General features: G+C 34.5%; 1 protein-coding gene across 1 annotated transcript in view; it reads left to right on the top strand.

Annotated features, from left to right (window-relative positions):
* The window catches only part of LOC106080104 (uncharacterized), a 345,965-nt gene that overhangs the window by 318,055 nt on the left and 6,756 nt on the right, over positions 1 to 21,154 (top strand). The window contains exons 21-33 of the mRNA XM_056028968.1: positions 9,759 to 10,224; positions 13,473 to 13,810; positions 14,271 to 14,375; positions 15,599 to 15,706; positions 15,890 to 16,006; positions 16,096 to 16,248; positions 16,437 to 16,545; positions 16,767 to 16,887; positions 17,438 to 17,531; positions 17,824 to 17,914; positions 18,236 to 18,355; positions 18,525 to 18,660; positions 19,264 to 19,388. Of these exons, the coding sequence (XP_055884943.1) occupies positions 9,759 to 10,224; positions 13,473 to 13,810; positions 14,271 to 14,375; positions 15,599 to 15,706; positions 15,890 to 16,006; positions 16,096 to 16,248; positions 16,437 to 16,545; positions 16,767 to 16,887; positions 17,438 to 17,531; positions 17,824 to 17,914; positions 18,236 to 18,355; positions 18,525 to 18,660; positions 19,264 to 19,388 (2,083 nt within the window). The remainder of the gene's footprint in view (positions 1 to 9,758; positions 10,225 to 13,472; positions 13,811 to 14,270; positions 14,376 to 15,598; positions 15,707 to 15,889; positions 16,007 to 16,095; positions 16,249 to 16,436; positions 16,546 to 16,766; positions 16,888 to 17,437; positions 17,532 to 17,823; positions 17,915 to 18,235; positions 18,356 to 18,524; positions 18,661 to 19,263; positions 19,389 to 21,154) is intronic.

Here is a 21,154-nt window from a genome sequence, read left to right as displayed (position 1 = left end):
TCTTTGTAACGCTTGAGATCGCTTTCAGCAGGGATGGAATCTAATCTAGGTGTCTTATCAGTTGAGAGGGTAGATATTGCAATTACTACTTCTTTGAGCTGGGGAGGATCGGCAAGTGAATTGTTGATTGTGACTTGTTCCAGGCGGTCAATGGCTTCGGCGCTATTGCTTGAAGGGCAGTTGAGGACGGTGCTGAAGTTTTCAGACCAGCAAATTCCTTACCTGTAAGAAGTTTGTTTCCATCAGATGGGCCATTTGAGATGTGGACCATACAAAGCTTTGATAGAGTTTAAAAAAAAAAACAGCGTTTCATATATATATAAGCCTGGATTTCCTCCGCTAAACCAGGACTTCTTCATGAGTGTGAGGTGTCTCTGGACCGCACTCAGTGTAGCGTGCTCTGACTTCGGGGCAAGCTGGAATGCACCAATAGGCCCTGTAATAGTGATGCTGTTCGAGTTGCATGTTGTTTTCATGAAACCAGTCTTGGTGCTTCCGTTTGTCTGACTGAGAATACTGTTAGCCATGGAGTACACAGAGTCTACTCCAGCTGTTCTCACGTTCATAGCTTTTATTTCACTGTCTAGTTAGTGGATAGCTCTTGCTTGATGTCTGAACATAAGTTTGTACTCATTCAATAAGCAATGCTCATGTACAATAACTATGTTTGTCAGAAATGAACCGATATTAGGTTAGAAGTTCGGAAAAGAGGAGTCATTCTTTAAAGACTTAATACTTTGTGTGTTTTACAAATCTATAGGCTAGACCACTGGTTCATAGGTTCGTCGTTTTAGAAACGAGTCATGCTTCTTTAAGCATATTTTTTCATTGTATAATTAAAAGTGATTGATTTTAAAAAGCTTTTTAATGAATGGATTTTAGCTTTTTAAAATAGTTTAGAATAGATATACGCTTATACAATCAAGGGATAATAATAATGTTTGTAACACTAAGAGAATCTAGGAGATTTTATTGGCTGGATAATTCATGCCGACTTTTGATATAGGAATGATAAATAAATTCATTGATTACATGATCTAATTAGAAAAGAAAACAAAAAAATTGAAAACATTTTTTGTAAAGCCATTTTTTTTGTAAAGCCATTTTTTGTAAAGCCATTTTTTGTAAAGCCATTTTTTTGTAAAGCCATTTTTTGTAAAGCCATTTTTTTGTAAAGCCATTTTTTTGTAAAGCCTTTTTTTGTAAAGCCATTTTTTTGTAAAGCCATTTTTTTGTAAAGCCATTTTTTTGTGAGCTGTTGCAGTCCAAAGAATGGAACGGGATCGACTCTTGATACCAAATGTCAAACAGTAAAGGAACAAGCTTGTCAAGTCTGGACAGGAACAAATGTCAAACAGTAAAGGAACAAGCTTGTCAAGTCTGGACAGGAACAAATGTCAAACAGTAAAGGAACAAGCTTGTCAAGTCTGGACAGGAACAAATGTCAAACAGTAAAGGAACAAGCTTGTCAAGTCTGGACAGGAACAAATGTCAAACAGTAAAGGAACAAGCTTGTCAAGTCTGGACAGGAACAAATGTCAAACAGTAAAGGAACAAGCGTGTCAAGTCTGGACAGGAACAAATGTCAAACAGTAAAGGAACAAGCTTGTCAAGTCTGGACAGGAACAAATGTCAAACAGTAAAGGAACAAGCTTGTCAAGTCTGGACAGGAACAAATGTCAAACAGTAAAGGAACAAGCGTGTCAAGTCTGGACAGGAACAAATGTCAAACAGTAAAGGAACAAGCTTGTCAAGTCTGGACAGGAACAAATGTCAAACAGTAAAGGAACAAGCTTGTCAAGTCTGGACAGGAACAAATGACAAACAGTAAAGGAACAAGCTTGTCAAGTCTGGACAGGAACAAATGACAAACAGTAAAGGAACAAGCTTGTCAAGTCTGGACAGGAACAAATGACAAACAGTAAAGGAACAAGCTTGTCAAGTCTGGACAGGAACAAATGACAAAAACAATAAACCGGGACAATAAAAAGAAAAGATATTGTGAACTCCATCCAAAATTGGCTAGCACGAAAATTAGTCAATTGGTGATACGTCCTGTGGAATGACCACCCTGTGCGATACACCATATGGAATGACCCCCCTGTGTGATACGCCGTTTGGAATGGCCCCCCCCCTGTGTGATACGCCCTAAGCAATGACCAATGCAGGTTTTTACGTTTGAACTGCCTTGGAGACAAATTCATGGTTAAGAGCACACACAAGCGCACGTAGTCTGTCTCACAGAAGCAATGTTCATTTATTGATTCTATGCATAATTTAATTTCATATTCTTGAACATTGTTACAAATATTTGGAGGAAGTCATCAAAAGAAGTTGGCTTATTTCTCAATCAGATACTGTACAATTCCATTGATTTCATAGACCTGATTATTTCTTACAGCAAAAAAACAAAAAGTATCGCCTTGATGTTAAAGCATGTGATGCCCCAACAAGCACCTGGTCAACCTGAAAAGTATCTAACGTCATTATCTAAGACTGGCTCGTAGTCAAACAGTGTCACTAGATTCAGCTAGGTTACCAATCTGATGTTGCTATTTTGTTGCTGGTTAGGTTCGCTTTCAGAAAAATATCAATCTCTTTAAAAAATCAAATAGATTTCTGAAGGTTGCTAGGTTACCTGTAAGGTTATTTGTTAGGTTATATGTAAGGTTACTTGAAATTTCATAATTTCATTTTAAAAAGTACAAAGAAACATTTTTTACATAATTAAAATTTTTTTTTACAATTTATTTTATTATTATACTAACTTACCAAACCTCCTGACTTATTATTATGAGGGTTAGTGGTGAAAATGCAGAATGGCACTTTAAGAATATTTGACACCTACAAAGACCATATCTTGAAATCAGTATCCTTTCGTACAGTAGACATCCCGTCTGTCTTCAGACACAATTATTTTTTTTTTGTAACTAAACTAGAAGACACGCCCTTGGTTTCCATCTCCACCGACATACACTCACACAACCACACACACACCCATCATTTAGGACAACAACAAGTATGATTCCATAAATATAAAACAAAACTTCCACTCGTCAACTTTTTGTCTTTGCGTGAGCTTTATTGGTTCCCATCCAGGGCTGCAAATAGTCTATCCCATAATTCTATCACTCTACCATCTTGGCTACAACTAATACCCTCCCCTAGCCTCATTCAATGTTTACTCAGGCCACAGAACGCGGTGACAAAACCTTTTCACTTTTTTTTTCTTTTTCTCTATTTTCTTATGAACGAAGTAAACAGGGAAATTTAAATTTAAAAACAAAATGAACACGTGCCGCGTGTAACGGAGAGGAGAGAACGAACTGCTAGATAATTAGATTAATCAAATCTCTTGTTTTTTTTTTGTTTTTTTTTTTGCTTTGTTTTTTCTCTCTTTATTTTTTTTAACCTCTTAATACCAAGACTAATCTTATATTGCTAGAAACCGATGTTCTTTTTAATATGAAAAAAAACAACCATTTGTTATCAAGATATTCCTGTACTGCAGAGAAAATCGTGATTCAAATAGATGTAGCCTGTAGGTAAAGGTACTTATACACTTTAATGTTTCAAATAATGATCTGCAGACTATTTGAAGCTTCACTTCACCCTTCCCTTAGTCTTTTGGTCCGTTGGGGCACCACACATGATCTACTGACCATCTCTCTCCTATCCTCTCTGTCTTTTGTTAGAATTAGAGTCGCCTTCAATGGTAGGCCTTGATTCTTTGATTAAGTAATCCCATTGTTTCTTTTGTCTGCCTGTTTCTTTTGCCTGGTACTGTTCCCGCCAAAACGCTTAAAAATTAAAAATAAAATATTTTTGAAAATGTTAAAACAAAAATATAGCTCTGGCATTATTATGTAAAAATGTTGTACATGTTTTGGGTGTTCCTTCGGATAGTCTAACCAAACCTTCTCTAAGATAGTCTAACCAAACCTTCTCTAAGATAGTCTAACCAAACCTTCTCTAAGATAGTCTAACCAAACCTTCTCTAAGATAGTCTAACCAAACCTTCTCTAAGATAGTCTAACCATACCTTCTCTAAGATAGTCTAACCAAACCTTCTCTAAGATAGTCTAACCAAACCTTCTCTAAGATAGTCTAACCAAACCTTCTCTAAGATAGTCTAACCAAACCTTCTCTAAGATAGTCTAACCAAACCTTCTCTAAGATAGTCTAACCATACCTTCTCTAAGATAGTCTAACCAAACCTTCTCTAAGATAGTCTAACCAAACCTTCTCTAAGATAGTCTAACCAAACCTTCTCTAAGATAGTCTAACCAAACCTTCTCTAAGATAGTCTAACCAAACCTTCTCTAAGATAGTCTAACCAAACCTTCTCTAAGATAGTCTAACCAAACCTTCTCTAAGATAGTCTAACCAAACCTTCTCTAAGATAGTCTAACCATACCTTCTCTAAGATAGTCTAACCAAACCTTCTCTAAGATAGTCTAACCAAACCTTCTCTAAGATAGTCTAACCAAACCTTCTCTAAGATAGTCTAACCAAACCTTCTCTAAGATAGTCTAACCATACCTTCTCTAAGATAGTCTAACCAAACCTTCTCTAAGATAGTCTAACCAAACCTTCTCTAAGATAGTCTAACCAAACCTTCTCTAAGATAGTCTAACCAAACCTTTTCTAAGATAGTCTAACCAAACCTTCTCTAAGATAGTCTAACCAAACCTTCTCTAAGATAGTCTAACCAAACCTTCTCTAAGATAGTCTAACCAATCCTTCTCTAAGATAGTCTAACCAAACCTTCTCTAAGATAGTCTAACCAAACCTTCTCTAAGATAGTCTAACCAAACCTTCTCTAAGATAGTCTAACCAAACCTTCTCTAAGATAGTCTAACCAAACCTTCTCTAAGATAGTCTAACCATACCTTCTCTAAGATAGTCTAACCAAACCTTCTCTAAGATAGTCTAACCATACCTTCTCTAAGATAGTCTAACCAAACCTTCTCTAAGATAGTCTAACCAAACCTTCTCTCGGGGGTATGAACCCGGGACCAACGAGACGACCGTCCAGCACAAATATCGCTCGACCAGGCCGCCATCCTGCAGTTGGGGATGGAGAGACTAAGTGTAGAAAATAAATTGTAACGAAGATAAAACATTCAAAGTTCGTGCAAGAGGAGCGCTACTATCGCTTGAACTTCAGTTTCTTTCTTCCACTAGCGTTATGGGCAAACATCCACACACACAGCACAGATATTTTTTTACTAATAAATGTTGTTGATTTTTTTGTTGTTTTTCACTTAGGTGCTTACAAAAAGTTAATGTTCTAAATTGTTTATATATCTTCTATTTTCTTTTGTTACCTACTTCATTTGTTTTCGTAAGTGAATATTGAATTGTTTCGAAAAGGATCAATTAATATTTTTTGACTATTTTTATGATTGTTGTAGCAAGACACGGCAGAGTTTTCTCTATCCCACCCCCAACCTCAATAGTGTTGGTTATAGAAGCAACTTTCCAGGGTAACAAAAACATGTTTCTACATTACATTCCATAACTGTAAGATGGCCATTAGAAGTGGTTGCATTTTTTGAAAACTTGATTGCTGCCTGGTCGTGTGGTATGCTCTCCGGACGTCATCACGAAAGTCCAGGGTTCGAAACTTAAACGCCGCCATTCCTTACATCCTGCAGAAGGTTTGAACGTAATCGTCTTCATGCCTTAAGGAATAACTGAAACTGAACTAGGTCAAGTTGTTTGTAATATCTAACTTTGAACTAGGTCAAGTTGTTTGTAATATCTGAAACTGAACTAGATCAAGTTGTTTGTAATAACTGAAACTGAACTAGGTCAAGTTCTTTGGAATATCTGAAACTGAACTAGGTCAAGTTCTTTGGAATATCTGAAACTGAACTATGTCAAGTTTTTTTAGAATATCTGAAACTGAACTAGGTCAAGCTGTTTTGTACTTCCAGTCTAAATGTTATCCAGACAGATCTTGATTATAACTGTTTGTGTTGTTTGTTGTTTATTGTTTTCTCAACTAAAAACATGAGATCCTTTAGTAAAAGATATTTAACCATAGCTGAGAATTTTAAAAAATAAGCCAATGTGTGGATTGAGTTGTTAATACTTTGCCTGCCAGTGGGGTTGCCACATTGTATATATGCTAGTGTTAATCAAAGGATAATCGGTTGATGTCACGACTGCCACTGTGAATGATTGTTTCAATCAAGATTCTTGGTATGATTGTCTCTATGTATTTTTATAAGATGCTATAGTTGTCATATGGTGACTAGGTTTTCATCAAGGTATTCAAACTGTCGAACGTAAATGTAACCATCTGTTCGGTCATTACGATGTGCAATTATGTACATCCACGCAATCAATAGGGCAAGAGTGCACAGTGTGTTTTGTTTGACTAGCATGCTCGAATCATTCACTGTAAACACGTTTTAATTGTATTGAAGAGCTATTTTGATTGGCCTAATTTGTGTTGACTGACTTCTAGTCAGACTTGAAGGTAGATGTGCCATCTTTTAAAATTTATTTTACCCTTTAAGTTAAGTCTATTGCAAGTTTCGTCTTTCGGTCTATCCATTTATCTATTCTATTTGACTGGCTTACCTTCTCTTTCTGTTCTCTTTACCATGCCTCTTTACAATACCTCTTTACCATACCTCTTTACCATACATCTTTACAATACCTCTTTACAATACCTCTTTACAATACTTCTAATAAGTCGAGCATTCTGAGAGGGCAAAACCTTCAGGGTGGATCTCGAAAACGGCTCCAACGATTTTTATAGAAATTTGAAAGTTGATGTAGATTATTGGGAAAAGAATTACTAGCTCGTTAGCCACGCTGAGAATACTCTAGTTTGACAGTTAATAATTTTACAAAAGTATAAAAAGAAAGTCATTAAAATTTGGCTAAATGCCTAGAAAAGGCTTATCTGCAACAGACTATACTTCTTCGGGTATTTCCGGATATAGGCCCTATTCATTACAAAGTTCAATCACGGTTAAATCATTTCATAAAGTCTGTTCATGAACATTTTAGGTCTAGATCTAAAGGACTATCACTAGAATTTTATAAAGTGACAGTCTAGTAGATTCATACATTCACTTAACCTAGATTTTTTTTTTCTTCGGATCGTTTTCTCACATTTTCTTAATCTCTGCTTCTTGTTTCCGTGTATTTGTCTCACTAAACTAGACTGTTTCCGTGTATTTGTCTCACTAAACTAGACTGTTTCCGTGTATTTGTCTCACTAAACGAGACTGTTTCCGTGTATTTGTCTCACTAAACTAGACTGTTTCCGTGTATTTGTCTCACTAAACGAGACTGTTTCCGTGTATTTGTCTCACTAAACTAGACTGTTTCCGTGTATTTGTCTCACTAAACTAGACTGTTTCCGTGTATTTTTCTCCACTAAACTAGACTGTTTCCGTGTATTTGTCTCACTAAACTAAACTGTTTCCGTGTATTTTTCTCACTAAACTAGACTGTTTCCTTGTATTTGTGTCACTAAACTAGACTGTTTCCGTGTATTTGTCTCACTAAACTAGACTGTTTCCGTGTATTCGTGTCACTAAACTAGACTGTTTCCATGTATTTGTGTCACTAAACTAGACTGTTTCCGTGTATTTGTCTCACTAAACTAGACTGTTTCCGTGTATTTGTCTCACTAAACTAGACTGTTTCCGTGTATTTGTCTCACTAAACGAGACTGTTTCCGTGTATTTGTCTCACTAAACTAGACTGTTTCCGTGTATTTGTCTCACTAAACTAGACTGTTTCCGTGTATTTGTCTCACTAAACGAGACTGTTTCCGTGTATTTGTCTCACTAAACTAGACTGTTTCCGTGTATTTGTCTCACTAAACTAGACTGTTTCCGTGTATTTTTCTCCACTAAACTAGACTGTTTCCGTGTATTTGTCTCACTAAACTAAACTGTTTCCGTGTATTTTTCTCACTAAACTAGACTGTTTCCTTGTATTTGTGTCACTAAACTAGACTGTTTCCGTGTATTTGTGTCACTAAACTAGACTGTTTCCGTGTATTCGTGTCACTAAACTAGACTGTTTCCATGTATTTGTGTCACTAAACTAGACTGTTTCCGTGTATTTGTCTCACTAAACTAGACTGTTTCCGTGTATTTGTCTCACTAAACTAGACTGTTTCCGTGTATTTGTCTCACTAAACGAGACTGTTTCCGTGTATTTGTCTCACTAAACTAGACTGTTTCCGTGTATTTGTCTCACTAAACGAGACTGTTTCCGTGTATTTGTCTCACTAAACTAGACTGTTTCCGTGTATTTGTCTCACTAAACTAGACTGTTTCCGTGTATTTGTCTCACTAAACTAGACTGTTTCCGTGTATTTTTCTCCACTAAACTAGACTGTTTCCGTGTATTTGTCTCACTAAACTAAACTGTTTCCGTGTATTTTTCTCACTAAACTAGACTGTTTCCTTGTATTTGTGTCACTAAACTAGACTGTTTCCGTGTATTTGTGTCACTAAACTAGACTGTTTCCGTGTATTCGTGTCACTAAACTAGACTGTTTCCATGTATTTGTGTCACTAAACTAGACTGTTTCCGTGTATTTGTCTCACTAAACTAGACTGTTTCCGTGTATTTGTCTCACTAAACTAGACTGTTTCCGTGTATTTGTCTCACTAAACTAGACTGTTTCCGTGTATTTGTCTCACTAAACTAGACTGTTTCCGTGTATTTGTCTCACTAAACTAGACTGTTTCCGTGTTTTTGTGTCACTAAACTAGACTGTTTCCGTGTATTTGTCTCACTAAACTAGACTGTTTCCGTGTATTGTCTCACTAAACTAGACGTAACTTCCATAAAGATATCGTAGGTTATTTAGGTCACATGTGTATTTCACGTGACAACATGTCCTATTGTTGAGTAGGCCACTTCTAGGAGCAGGGTTTACATGTAAGGCTAGAATTTTATCTTCAACTTTATCCATGTATTTGTTTCCATGTTTTGTTTGTTCAATATTACACAAAATAGCCACCCCACCCACACACACATCAAATGGCATGTAATATTTAAACCATAATTACACGATAATTGAGTTTGTTTACTTCTGAACGTAGTTTACTACTTGCCGACAAGCAGGCGCTGGACAACATCGTCTGCCCTTAAAGGCTCTTGGGAGCTATAAATTCCCCCCACACACACACCCACACACAGTTACAAAATAGCAACACAGTCGCATAGAGAAATATTGTGTATCACAGTCACAAGTAGATTTGTTTATTGTATCAGTTGGCCAACATTGTGTAATAATGACCAAGGGACAAAGTGCTTGACTTTCTAACCTAAGGACTGAGATTGCATCCTGAACAATGTCCAGAGTTTCATTTTGGGTGTTTCCAAGACAACCTAACTCTTGCGGCTCTAATAGAATATGGCTGTCTAGTTGTTTGATATGCGATTCAGACTGCTGTCACTATGGTTCCTAGTTTAAACCCTGCCCGCCAATCCCTCGCTGTCATGCAAGAGGTTTTCTGCTCGTCATGCAGACCTATAACGTAAAAACGAGCTACTGTTCTCCACTGCCCACAGGTTGCGACGCCGCTAGTCAGTGTTGAAGTCTTCTATGACGATTGGTCTCGATATGACTCTGTCGTTATTGTTGGTCTCGGAGACATAACTTGGCCAAAGATCGCTAAGTCAATGCTTTGGGTTTTTTAAATCCCGAGGTTACAATACATTATGATAAATATATTCAAGGTTTGACTAATACCCCTTTATTTTTTCAGACTGATGCAGTGAAAGGTGGTGGCCAAACACATGCTGCATTAGCATCTGACGGCAGCAAATCCTACTCTGGAAAATCCAAGCGCACACCAAGTCCACTGCGAAAAGTACGCTCCGAGATGAACAAGTCACACAACAGCGACCCCACTTTAAACCAGATAGCTAGGGGGAGCCCCACCCTGGGATTTCGACCTCGCAGCCTGACTTTCAGCTTCACCAGCCGCTACAGATCCAGGAGACGGCGCATGTCCCTGGGTTGCAGGAGTGGCGACAAGTCAAGCTCCATCACCCACTCCACGCAGCTTTCCTTCTTGGACTTCGTAGACCTTTTCAAATCTTTTGGTCTGCGATGCCGCAAAGATCTCAAGGAACTCTTTGATCAGGTGTCTTCCAGCAAGAAGCCTCATGTGGAAGAGGCACCAACGTCTTTTGATACAACCAGCCAGGCCCCCACCAATGATAATATTTGTAAGTAGCCTTTTTCTTGTTTTTACTTTTCACTCTCATGAGTCCTATATTAAAATAGTAAGATATAGAAGGCATGGGCGTAGCCAGAATGAGGTGGGGGTTCAACACCCCCCCCTACGGAAATGAAATCCCCCCCCCCCCGGCAGGGTCGGGGATTGGAATTTAGTGACTGATTTTTTGCTTTGATTCTGTTTATTTTAGGGGATATTTTAATACTAAACCATCACTTGCACCAGCACAGTCAAGGGAGTTTTGAGTTTAAAACCCCTTACCAGGGGGTTTTGCAGTGAAATCCCCTTCTTCTATAAAACGAAACAAAAAAAAAAAAGAGAATGCAAACGACAATCCTCAAATTCCAAGGGCATAGCTAAGGAAGATTTTGATTTTAAAACCCCTCCGAAATTGACGCTAAAACCCCTCTTCAATATAAGATTATCCATACATCAGTCACCAGATTCTATGAGCGTAGCCAAGAGGGGATATGTGTTTAAACTCCCCTCCAGCGGGTTTAGAGATAAAAACCACCTCTTCAATATAAAAAGAAATTACACGCTCAAAAGTCTATGATCGTAGCCAAAGGGGGTTTTGAGCTTAAGCCCCCCTCCAGCGGGGTTTGTAGCTAAAAAAAAAACTCTTGAATATTAAAAAAAAGCAAATTACACACTCAAAAGGCTATGATCAAAGCCATAGGGGGTTGTGAGTTAAACCCCCCCCCCCCTTTTCAGCTAAAAAATACATCTCAATATAAACAAAAGCAAATTACACAAAAATCTAAAACAAACTAGTCACCTAATTCTAAGACCGTAGCTAAGAGAGGTTACACATTTCTACCAGTGGCGGGGCTCCATTAATAAAGTGTAGTGAATAGTCATCTTCCGAAATTGAAAAAGACTAGGCCTAAATGTCGCTCAACAAAGATCGCTAAGACGGAATTAGGAGTCAGTTATAGAGATCGGTTCTCAATCAAGTAAATCCTATGCCGAACTGGGAGTCGACCCATTAGTAAGATTGTGACAGAGCGTCCAATGACGTTTGCGGGACATGTTCTCCAACAAAATGAATTACGCATAATAAGAGTTGCGATGACATGGACGCCATTACGAGGAAAGCGCAAACAGGGACATCCTAGTACAACTCGGCGCCACACTTTCATGGAGGTCCTCAGAGCAGGTAGGAAGAGGCTCCAGACATTGCCAGTGACAGATTTTTGTGGAAGCAGCTGCCGCCCAATGCGCCGAATGAAGCGGGAGGATCTATTTTTTCGCCCCCCCCCCCCCCCTCCCGAAAAAAAATCCAGCCCATGATAGAAGCAAAAATCATTCTATATTTTAAGGTTACTTATGTTTAGTTTCATGCTTTTTTTTTTTTTCGTTGTTGTTGTTAATAGGGTTTGTTGGACTAGTCCGTTTCGTTTCTTTGATTAAAAAGTATTGGGCCGGAAGTCGCTTTTTTTATTTATTTATTTTATGAGTATTTTACCCAAGATCTGTGTTGTTTTTTTAGGACTAGCTTATTTCATGTACCCGGCATTTTCCGATACACAATTTAATACACAAATTAATTTTTGAAAAAAATTGTAGTGATTTTAAACTTTAAATGATTACTTAAAAGGGTGTTACTCTAATCAATTTGAATATTATTTTGTTATGAATGTCACTGTTTATTTTGTGTCTGTTCTAGTTTCTTAAATTTTTCTTGAGTAAAGGGGTCGTTTTTCTCCTAATGGGTATACCTGATTTCTCCAAGCAGCCTTTGTAAAATATTGGTCCTAAATAATGCTATGTTTATAAACGAAAAATCGCATGGCTGCATTATGATGAATGTACGTGTTAGTTCAATATATTTTATATTACTAGGTAACTATAAATAACCGCATAAATAGATGTAAGTTTAATTTTTTTTTCTGTTAGATAAAGTCATATGGCAAATTTTTGTTTATATCCTAATTCTAAAAAGGAATAATAATAGAATTATACAGTAAAAATAATCACTAAGTTTTTCTTTTAATAGTTTTGAAAGTCTAACTGAGTTTGTGTTTTTGCAGATGTACACAAGCTACACTATGAGTCAGTCCATCTCTTCTGACTATTTAGAAATGAGAGTAAAAATGTAGGCTTCGATATTTTTAGCCTGAATTTAAGAAGTTACAATCTTCAAACAACTAATATATTGCCTCTTCCATAAAACTTTGTACTTAAAAAATAGGCCTATTATTATAAAAAAAATAATCAGTCATTATAGACATCATTCGCAATTTTATTTTTAGGTCTAGGCATTGAAAAGTAAATCTATTAATAAACTAAAATCGATCTAAGTCTAAGTACTAACTTTTTAAATAAGTCATTATAAGTAGAAGTATTATAATGAATATTGTATAGATCTAGATTGACTATATTATAGATAGATCTATAGATCTCTAGTTTAGTAGATTAAGTATAGAATATAGTAAACGTATTACAGTATTATTAGATCTATGTCTTATGTCTATATCTAATTAATTCTAATAATCTAATAATTAAAAAATTTTAGTTTTTATTAATATCTAGACTTTTTTCTTATAAAAACTGACTATAGGCATAGCATAGGCTAGACTCGGCAATCTAGTCTCAAGATAGAATCTATACTATTACTAGATCTATTAGATTTTTATATATAGATCTAGACTAGAATTAGATTATAGATCTAAATATACTAATGGAGAGATGATATGAGGTGTTAGCTAAGAGCGTTGCTCAAGAAACAAACCTGGGTTTTTCTGAACTCTAATACTTAGTATGTATTAGTAAAACAGCACCTACCTAAATAAATCGTAACTAGCAATCAAAAACCTATATTTATTGTAGTATATATAGGTCTGTGGTTGTATTTTATATAGCCTTCGTAACTTCTTCTATAGAGAAATGACTTTTTGTAATTTCTTTTACTGAAAATTGGGCTATTCGCGTCTGACACATATATAAATTTTATGTTCAGCAACAAACCCTATTGCAAAATTTTATTTTCTTATTTTTGATGAGAAAGTGGACATTTTTTCTAAAAACGTTTTTAAAATATAGATTTAGTTTCACTGATTTTGTTATATCAAATGTCCTATGCATTTATTATAAATTTTATTACATTCACTTAAAAAAAAACATTAATGATTAATCAACGACAGTAACTATTTACAAAATGTTCAGAATTATAAAAATAAAGAAAATATTAATTTATAATATTAAATCTTATTTTAAAATACAACTCTGTTTCAGGTTCTATAACTCGAATCACACCTCAGGATCTCAAGTTAGATAGCCAGCAGAGGCACAAAATCTGTGATGCTATCGCTGTGTCCAGCATTATATCCAACTGTGCAGGTGTGGACACTAGCCACAGTTCTTACCTCACACCCTCAGAGATACATGACTTCCTTGTCAACTTACAGGAGGAGCATTTAAATCTGGAGGAGATTGCTGAGCTGGTACGAACATTTGAGCCAGATCCTGCCATGAGAAGTCGATGCTTCATGTCCTTTGAAGGCTTTGCCAGGATGTTGATGGACAAAAACAACTACGCACATGCCTATGAAAAAAGTAGTCATACTGATGAGGCAAGTTGTCTACATTAATATTTAGAGTCATTAGTGCAATCTCTGTGCCCTTTGTAATATTTTCATTATGAAGATTAAATAACAGACATTATGTCAGTTTTTATTATGAGGAATATTTAGCTGGGATTAGACATTTCTTTTTACTTCTGATATTATATAACTTTGTAAGGTGTATCATTCCAGCTTTTTTTATATCTTTTTTTTATTTTTAAACTTTTTATTTTGAGTAATGGGAATATTGCATTTATTGATATTTCATTATCAGGAAAGCAGTATCACTTCCTCTTTCCTATTATTTTATTTTTTTAAATCTTCTTTACTTTTAGCTAATTATTGCCTAGTTATAGTTTTGTTTTAATCAAGAAATCCTGAAGAAAAACAAGACAAATTAATGTTTTATGCTATTTAATGTTCAAAAGAAAATATTATAAATGTTTTATTTTAATTTGCTTTCTTGCAGGACATGGATCATCCTCTACCTCATTATTACATAGCATCATCTCATAACACTTACTTGACAGGGCATCAACTTAAGGGGGAATCATCAGTTGAATTGTATAGTCAGGTATTTTTGTTTGTACATCTGTTTGTTCAATATGTTTTTATACTTAGTCTTAGTCTATGTCTGAGAAAAGGGACATAATCATCATCATCAAACTCAATTTGAGTGAGGGCCTGAAAGGTTTAAATCCTTTCTTTCAAAGTTTGTCCTGAAAATAAATGCAAATTATGAACCAAGGAGACAGTGGTTTGTTCTTTCCTGTGCTATAATAGCTTGTTAAGGCCTGTGCAGCCTCCACCATGGGGAGGTTCAGTTTAGGAGCCTTGTGGGATCCCAGACTCTGCAGGCTTTTGGGGGTTTATCCCAGCACTCAAAACATTTTTGCCATTTCTAATGTTTGAATCATTGCCAGAACTTGAAGGAAACGCTGCTTGGTGATAGTGTTTGCCCTCCCTGAGGAACCAAGGAGTCTGTATCAGTGTTGCCAGTCACACCTATGTGACTGATTACATTTTTTGCCAGGGTGCCATAGATCAGTAATTGGATTGGGGGGAAGGGGGGTCATGCAAAGTCTATAATAAGAGTTACTGAAAGAAATGTTAGGACTATTTTTTTATTAACACTTACTGACACTATATAGTCAAGTAAGGCCACCTGTAAAGAATCATATTTGAAGTTTTTATTATTTTATAGCTCTGTGTGAGATCAAATAAATTTGTATCTTATCTTATAAAATACAGACATTACTTCAAAAAAGAAGATGATTATTCTAAAGTATTCAATATGTAATTTTATTAAGTTATGATTTAAAGCTTCAAGTGTAACAATTATGTTTTGAATCTTGCCTGCACATATCTAACCCTTAGCTTTTGTTTCAAAGTTTATTTCTTTCTACTCAACCAGCAATCAATCGATCTATTGATATGGAAAACTTATTCCTGGCTATCCAAGAGGCTATCGTCTCTATTTGTCTACCTATATGTACATCTAGAGAAGTTATAGGGGCACCACTGCTAATACGCTGATGGTTCATATTCTTTGTCTTAATAATTATACCTTTTTTGAGGGCTTTCCAAAAGATGAACTTATCTGATTCCTTATATCCAGACATTTTTGTGTGTGTGGTATTCCAGTTACCAAAATATTACTAAGGAACATGAAATCAAGGTTAATTATTGCATACTTTGTGTAAAAATGTATTTTTAATAAGATCATTAACTATGTCTACAGAATATCTTCATGTATGAGCAAAGTTATGTTTTAGTTTCTAATGTCTAAACCTTCAGGTTCTGCTGATGGGTTGTCGCTGTGTTGAATTGGACTGCTGGGATGGAGAAGATGGCATGCCAATTATTTACCATGGGCATACACTAACAACTAAAATTTCATTTAAGGTTGGTGCTGAGTACTCTGCTAGTGTCATAACACTTAACTCTCTAAAAAGTAAAACTATTTTTTTTAATTTCTTCTATTAGCTGTAGCTAGTTTGGATGTGAATATGTAAAAAAGACAATTGAAGATTGTTCTACATTTTTCTTCTTATTTCCATAGTTTTTTGTTTTCTTTTTATTTTCTAGGGAGTGGTGGAAGCAATCAACAGGAGTGCCTTTGTTACTTCACCATACCCAATAATATTATCTATTGAGAACCACTGCTCATTACCACAACAGCAAAAAATGGCTCAGATCTTTGTAGTATGTACTAATTTTTGTTATAAGATATTCAATTCTGGTGCAATGTCTTTGGAGTTTTGTACAAAGTTTTTGTTTCTTGTTTTCTCTAGAGTGTCTTTGGAGATAAATTAGTCACAGATTTCCTGTTTGATTCTGACTTCATTGATGATCCTGTACTGCCTTCACCAAATCAACTGAAATACAAAATTCTCATCAAAAATAAAAAATTGAAGGACAACGAAACTCTAGCAGCAACCAAAAAAGTAAGTGGGATGTAGATGTTTAAATTCTTTTCTTTTCTTATGCATAAATTACGAAGATATATTAAAGAAATATATATGAAGTGGAGTAATTGAATAAAAATGGAGTTTAAAAAAAAGTTGTATTAATGTAATTGATAAGATAACTTTGAAGTTATTATGTTTATGAAATTTATTTCTTTTGGTTTTAGATTTACACACATGCTCGCGCAAGCAGTATTCCATCTTCAGAGACAACTTCCATAAATGACTTTGATGATGATGATGATGATGATGAAGATGAGGATGATGTAACTGATGGTATAGCTAAAATTCTTTGTTAACTACTAATGATTTTTGTAACATTTCTTAATAAGTACACATTTTTTCTTGGTTAATTGCAAAATTTGTACAATAACATCTATACTATGGTATTTCAAAAATATGTTATTACTAATTTTATATTTTAAATCAAGCTCAATTTAGATTTTTTTAAATTCAATTATGTAGTTCAACTAAATTGTAACATCTTCAAATAACAGCTGTTAAAGAGTTGCGTAGGTCAGTTGACAGTCAAGACAGTCCAACACCAGAACATGAAGACAAATCAAAAGGAGATCAACCCCGATCTCGGACAGATTCTATAGAAGATCTTAGAAACAGGTAGGTTATTTTTAATAGAAGATAGATTTACATCTTAATGAATATTGTTTAACATTTTAGACAAATTAAAGTACAATATTAAATGTATTTCCATGTGTATTATTGACATTATTATTATTAGAGTTAAAGGTGAAGGAAAAAGGAAAACATTGCTTTTATATATATTTATTTTATTCGTGGGCAACTCCTACAGTAGGCAAATCATTCTTGAGTCTTTGGGTAGCAGCAATATATACATTCTTTTAATATTGAAATCTGTGAAATGACCAAAACATGAAGAATTACTACACAAAATAAGTAGGCTACTTAATGTCCTACTTTGAATATTAAAGTGAATTAATCTTGCTCTAAAACTATTTCAGTTATGTTATAGCTAGTGAATCTTAGTACACACACACAAAAACTGTCATTCTGTTTATGTTTCTGAGACTTCAGTTTATAAAAGTTTTATTATAGGTAGTTCTTGTGGAACTGTTAACTTGTATAGTATACTCAATATTAGTACTTTTTTTTTTTTTTTTTTTTTTTTAAATTATTCATTCTGTTTCAGATATGGTAGTGATCAATTTTTTAGTAAAATTTCACATCCCAAGAGTCACCCTGAATTAGACTGGCAGTTTGAAGAGGAAATAACTAGCCTCAAAGTAAATATTTTATAAATACTATATTTTGTTTATATTCATTTTTGAAAGCATCAAGATTAGGAAATACATATAGCAGAAAACCATAGGCTATGATTTTTCTTTAGATTAGAGAAATTTATTTTAAGGTAGGTCATAATTATCAAAATTTTCTAATTATATTCATAACTCATTAAAACTTGCTTTTATTAATCTAGATATTAATAATATATAGGCCTACAGGTCACCTTTATTTTTATTCAATATGTATGGTTTGAATGTGTTAATCTGGATTTTGTATAAACTTTTATTTCAGGTGCAACCTAAAGTGAAAACCAAAAAAGCTAGTCAAATTGCTAAAGAATTATCTGACCTTGTTGTATATACTCATGCTGTCAAATTTAGAGGTTTGTTTGTTCTTCTAAAAAATTATAGCTTTTATATAGTGCTACTTTCATGCTTATAGCATGCTCAGAGCGCTATGGTCCAATCTCATTTGTGGACCAGTGGGTGGAGGGGTATCTGGGAGAAGGTTTTTAGTGCTGCCTTTAGGCGCTCAGTAAACACTACTCTGCTCGAGTCGGGTGTCGAACTTCGAGCCCCCTTCATGGGTAGCCAAGTTCAAGCGTACTTAGCCTCTTGACCAAGCTTCCACAATTAATTTGCTGGTTTGTTGTTGTTTTTATTTTGTTAAGCTTGTTTTAAAAGGAAATAATTTTAATTAACAGGCTTAAGTATGAGTCCTAACACATCACTAAAACAAAAGAAAGTTCCATCTAGAAGGAGTATACTTACAGCTTCAATGGGAACAAGTCCTAGTACTCCAACACTGATGGCTAGTGGACTAGGTATCAGAATTTTTGTTTACAGTTTGTTTGTATTGCAGTTTGCATAAAGTTTGTACAAGAAAAATGAAAACTGAAAAACTTGTTATAATAAATGTTTTTTTTTTTCTTTTCATTGTAGCTATTCTTTTTTCACTTTAATATTAATTGTTTTTTGTTGTTTATTTTTCAGATAAAACTGATAGCAGCTTGCAAGTAACAATACCAAAGATGAAACGGCCAGAAGTACCCTCTTGTTATCTGGTTTCTTCTCTTAATGAAAATAAAGCTAAACAGTTATGCAGAAGAAGCCCACTTGCTACTGTTTGATATCCTTGTCAAATTATTTCTTTGATTTTAGTGTTAATTGTTACATTTTACAGGCCCTGAAAGAAAAACTTTAAGCATGGCAAAACTTGGAAGAAAAAAAAAAGAGACATTGTGGAAGCAAAGTTACTTCTTTTTTTTTTCTGTATTAAAATTTTAAACTATTAATAGATGAAATTAATTGTTAATTAATTATTTAAGAAGATTTTGGTAGACTCATTAAGTTTTATTAAGAATCTCAAGGAAATTAATAGAAACTTTTGGAAAAAACAACAACATTGAATGAAAAATCATTCTCTAGAAAAACATTATTTTAAGTAACAGCAGATTCATTGAATTCTTGTCCTGAGTTATTTTGGGAAAAAGTTTTAGAAAAGCCTTTGATCCTCTAGCTTTTTGGCATTCACTTTTGTTAATTTACAAACTGTTCTCAAGTCTATCTTTATGACACCTGAGAAATAATTGAACTTATTTTTTGTTCACCTAAAATCCCATTAAGTTTGAAATCACATTTGTAACATTACCAAGAAAAGAAACATTTTTAGCAAGTGCTTATAATTTTGTATTAAAACTGAAGAAAGTAATCCCTCCTTGACTCTAATCACTCATACTGAAAGACAGTTAATGAGAACATACCCGGCTGGAATGAGAATAGACTCTTCCAATTTCAATCCTGTGATATTTTGGGCTTTTGGCATTCAAATGGTTGCTCTCAACTATCAAACAGAAGGTAAGTTTTGAATGTTCATTTTAAATTATAAATGTATAAGCAGAAGCAACTTTTATTTTCAAGTTCACATTTCAATTAGTTTTCAAAACCTTAGATGAATGGTCTATCATACCACATTAGCAGCAAGCATCTACTAGCACACAATAAATAGCCAAGCCAATTCTGTTACACTTAATTTCGATTTAGTTAATCCATATATTTCTAATAAAAGTAAATGACCATCCCTTTTATGATTATACAAATTATTTACAATGTGCAATGTTGTAGAAGATATAACAATATTGCTTACAATAGTATTCTGATACATTTTAAAACTTTAAGCAGTCACAAGGCAATACAATAAGTAGTAAGAAAGCATCCTAGATATGATCCACAGGACTAGAAATAGAAGAAAATACACTAATAAAATATATTTAGTTGTTACATGTTTATATTGTCCTACTTTATTGGAATTCTCTTTATGTTGAATTATATTATGTATGAAGATTTCATTATCTTTAATGTAAGAAAACTTTCTAAGAGGCATATATAGGTTGAATACTTAACATTGAAACTATTTTTGTATGTGTAAAAAAGGTATTTTTACTAGTAACATTAGGTTGCTTCATTTTTTTAAACATTTTATTACAACTTATGTGTGTGCCCAGTTAATGTCAGAAAATGAATGACAGTATCATTTCTGTCAATTTGAATGACATAATCATAATTAAAGGATATGACTTATACCTAACTTTTTTTATATATATAATAGGGTTAGGCACAAGGATTTGGACTTTACATTATGAAATAACAAAATATTCTTAACTACTTTATGGTCATTTATTATAATTATAAATAGTCGACCGGTGGCGTAGCATATGCCGCTATTTTGCATAGCCGGTCTTTGGCCACTGCAACCTATGGGACCACAGTGGGCCCCCACTTTCAAAGGATCCGCACTTTCATAGGACCTGCACTAATTCAAGGTGTATAAATTTTTAAATTAAACAATTTTTTAACTTAAAACAGATATCCCATGCCCTCATGTCGATTTACCAGGAGGTCAACAATTCTCAAAGATAGATTGAAACATTTGGTAATTCTTGCTATTAAGCGGGATCTATGTAGGAAACAGAATTATTATGATATATTGTATGACTTTGCTATAGACAAGGCTAGTAAAGTAATTCTGTACATAGTAAAGAATGAATAAAATGCAAAGATGAATTTATTTTCTAATACAAGTTCTTAAATTTCACTTATTGTCCGCTTCCCTACCCAAACTTGTCCCAGCAAAATCCGTTTCGAGTAGGGCTTCACAATGCCTTGCTATTTAGTGTTTGTAAAATGTTTGTTTGTAAAATGTTTTACATGTTTTGGATGTTCCTTCAGAGTTGAAAATAGTTTACTTTTTAGTCCAAACCTCCTGCAAGACGAAGGGGAATTTGACAGTCCAGTGCGCAGCCATCCGTAGCAACATGTGTATACCCACGTGTTCTCCCCACCCCTATCGTTATTTCGTGGGGTGACTCCGCAGAAATAAGAGAGTGATCTTTCCTTTACTTCTTGTTTAAACTCTTGAGGGAAGAAGAGAATTATATATCGAGATATTTATCCCCCTTCTTTACTCATTTATACAAAGGGGTCATCATTTCAATAAGAGCTCATGATAAAATATGATACTTAAACAGCATTCTATGGGAGCAGGGACTTTTTTCTTTTATCCTGGAGTTTGGATATAATTCATACATAGAGCATAAGTATATCATCTTTAATATAACAATACT

This window comes from Biomphalaria glabrata, chromosome 1 (genome assembly GCF_947242115.1).
Source record: "Biomphalaria glabrata chromosome 1, xgBioGlab47.1, whole genome shotgun sequence".
NCBI lineage: Eukaryota > Metazoa > Mollusca > Gastropoda > Planorbidae > Biomphalaria > Biomphalaria glabrata.
This window is presented reverse-complemented; position numbering and strand designations above follow the sequence as displayed.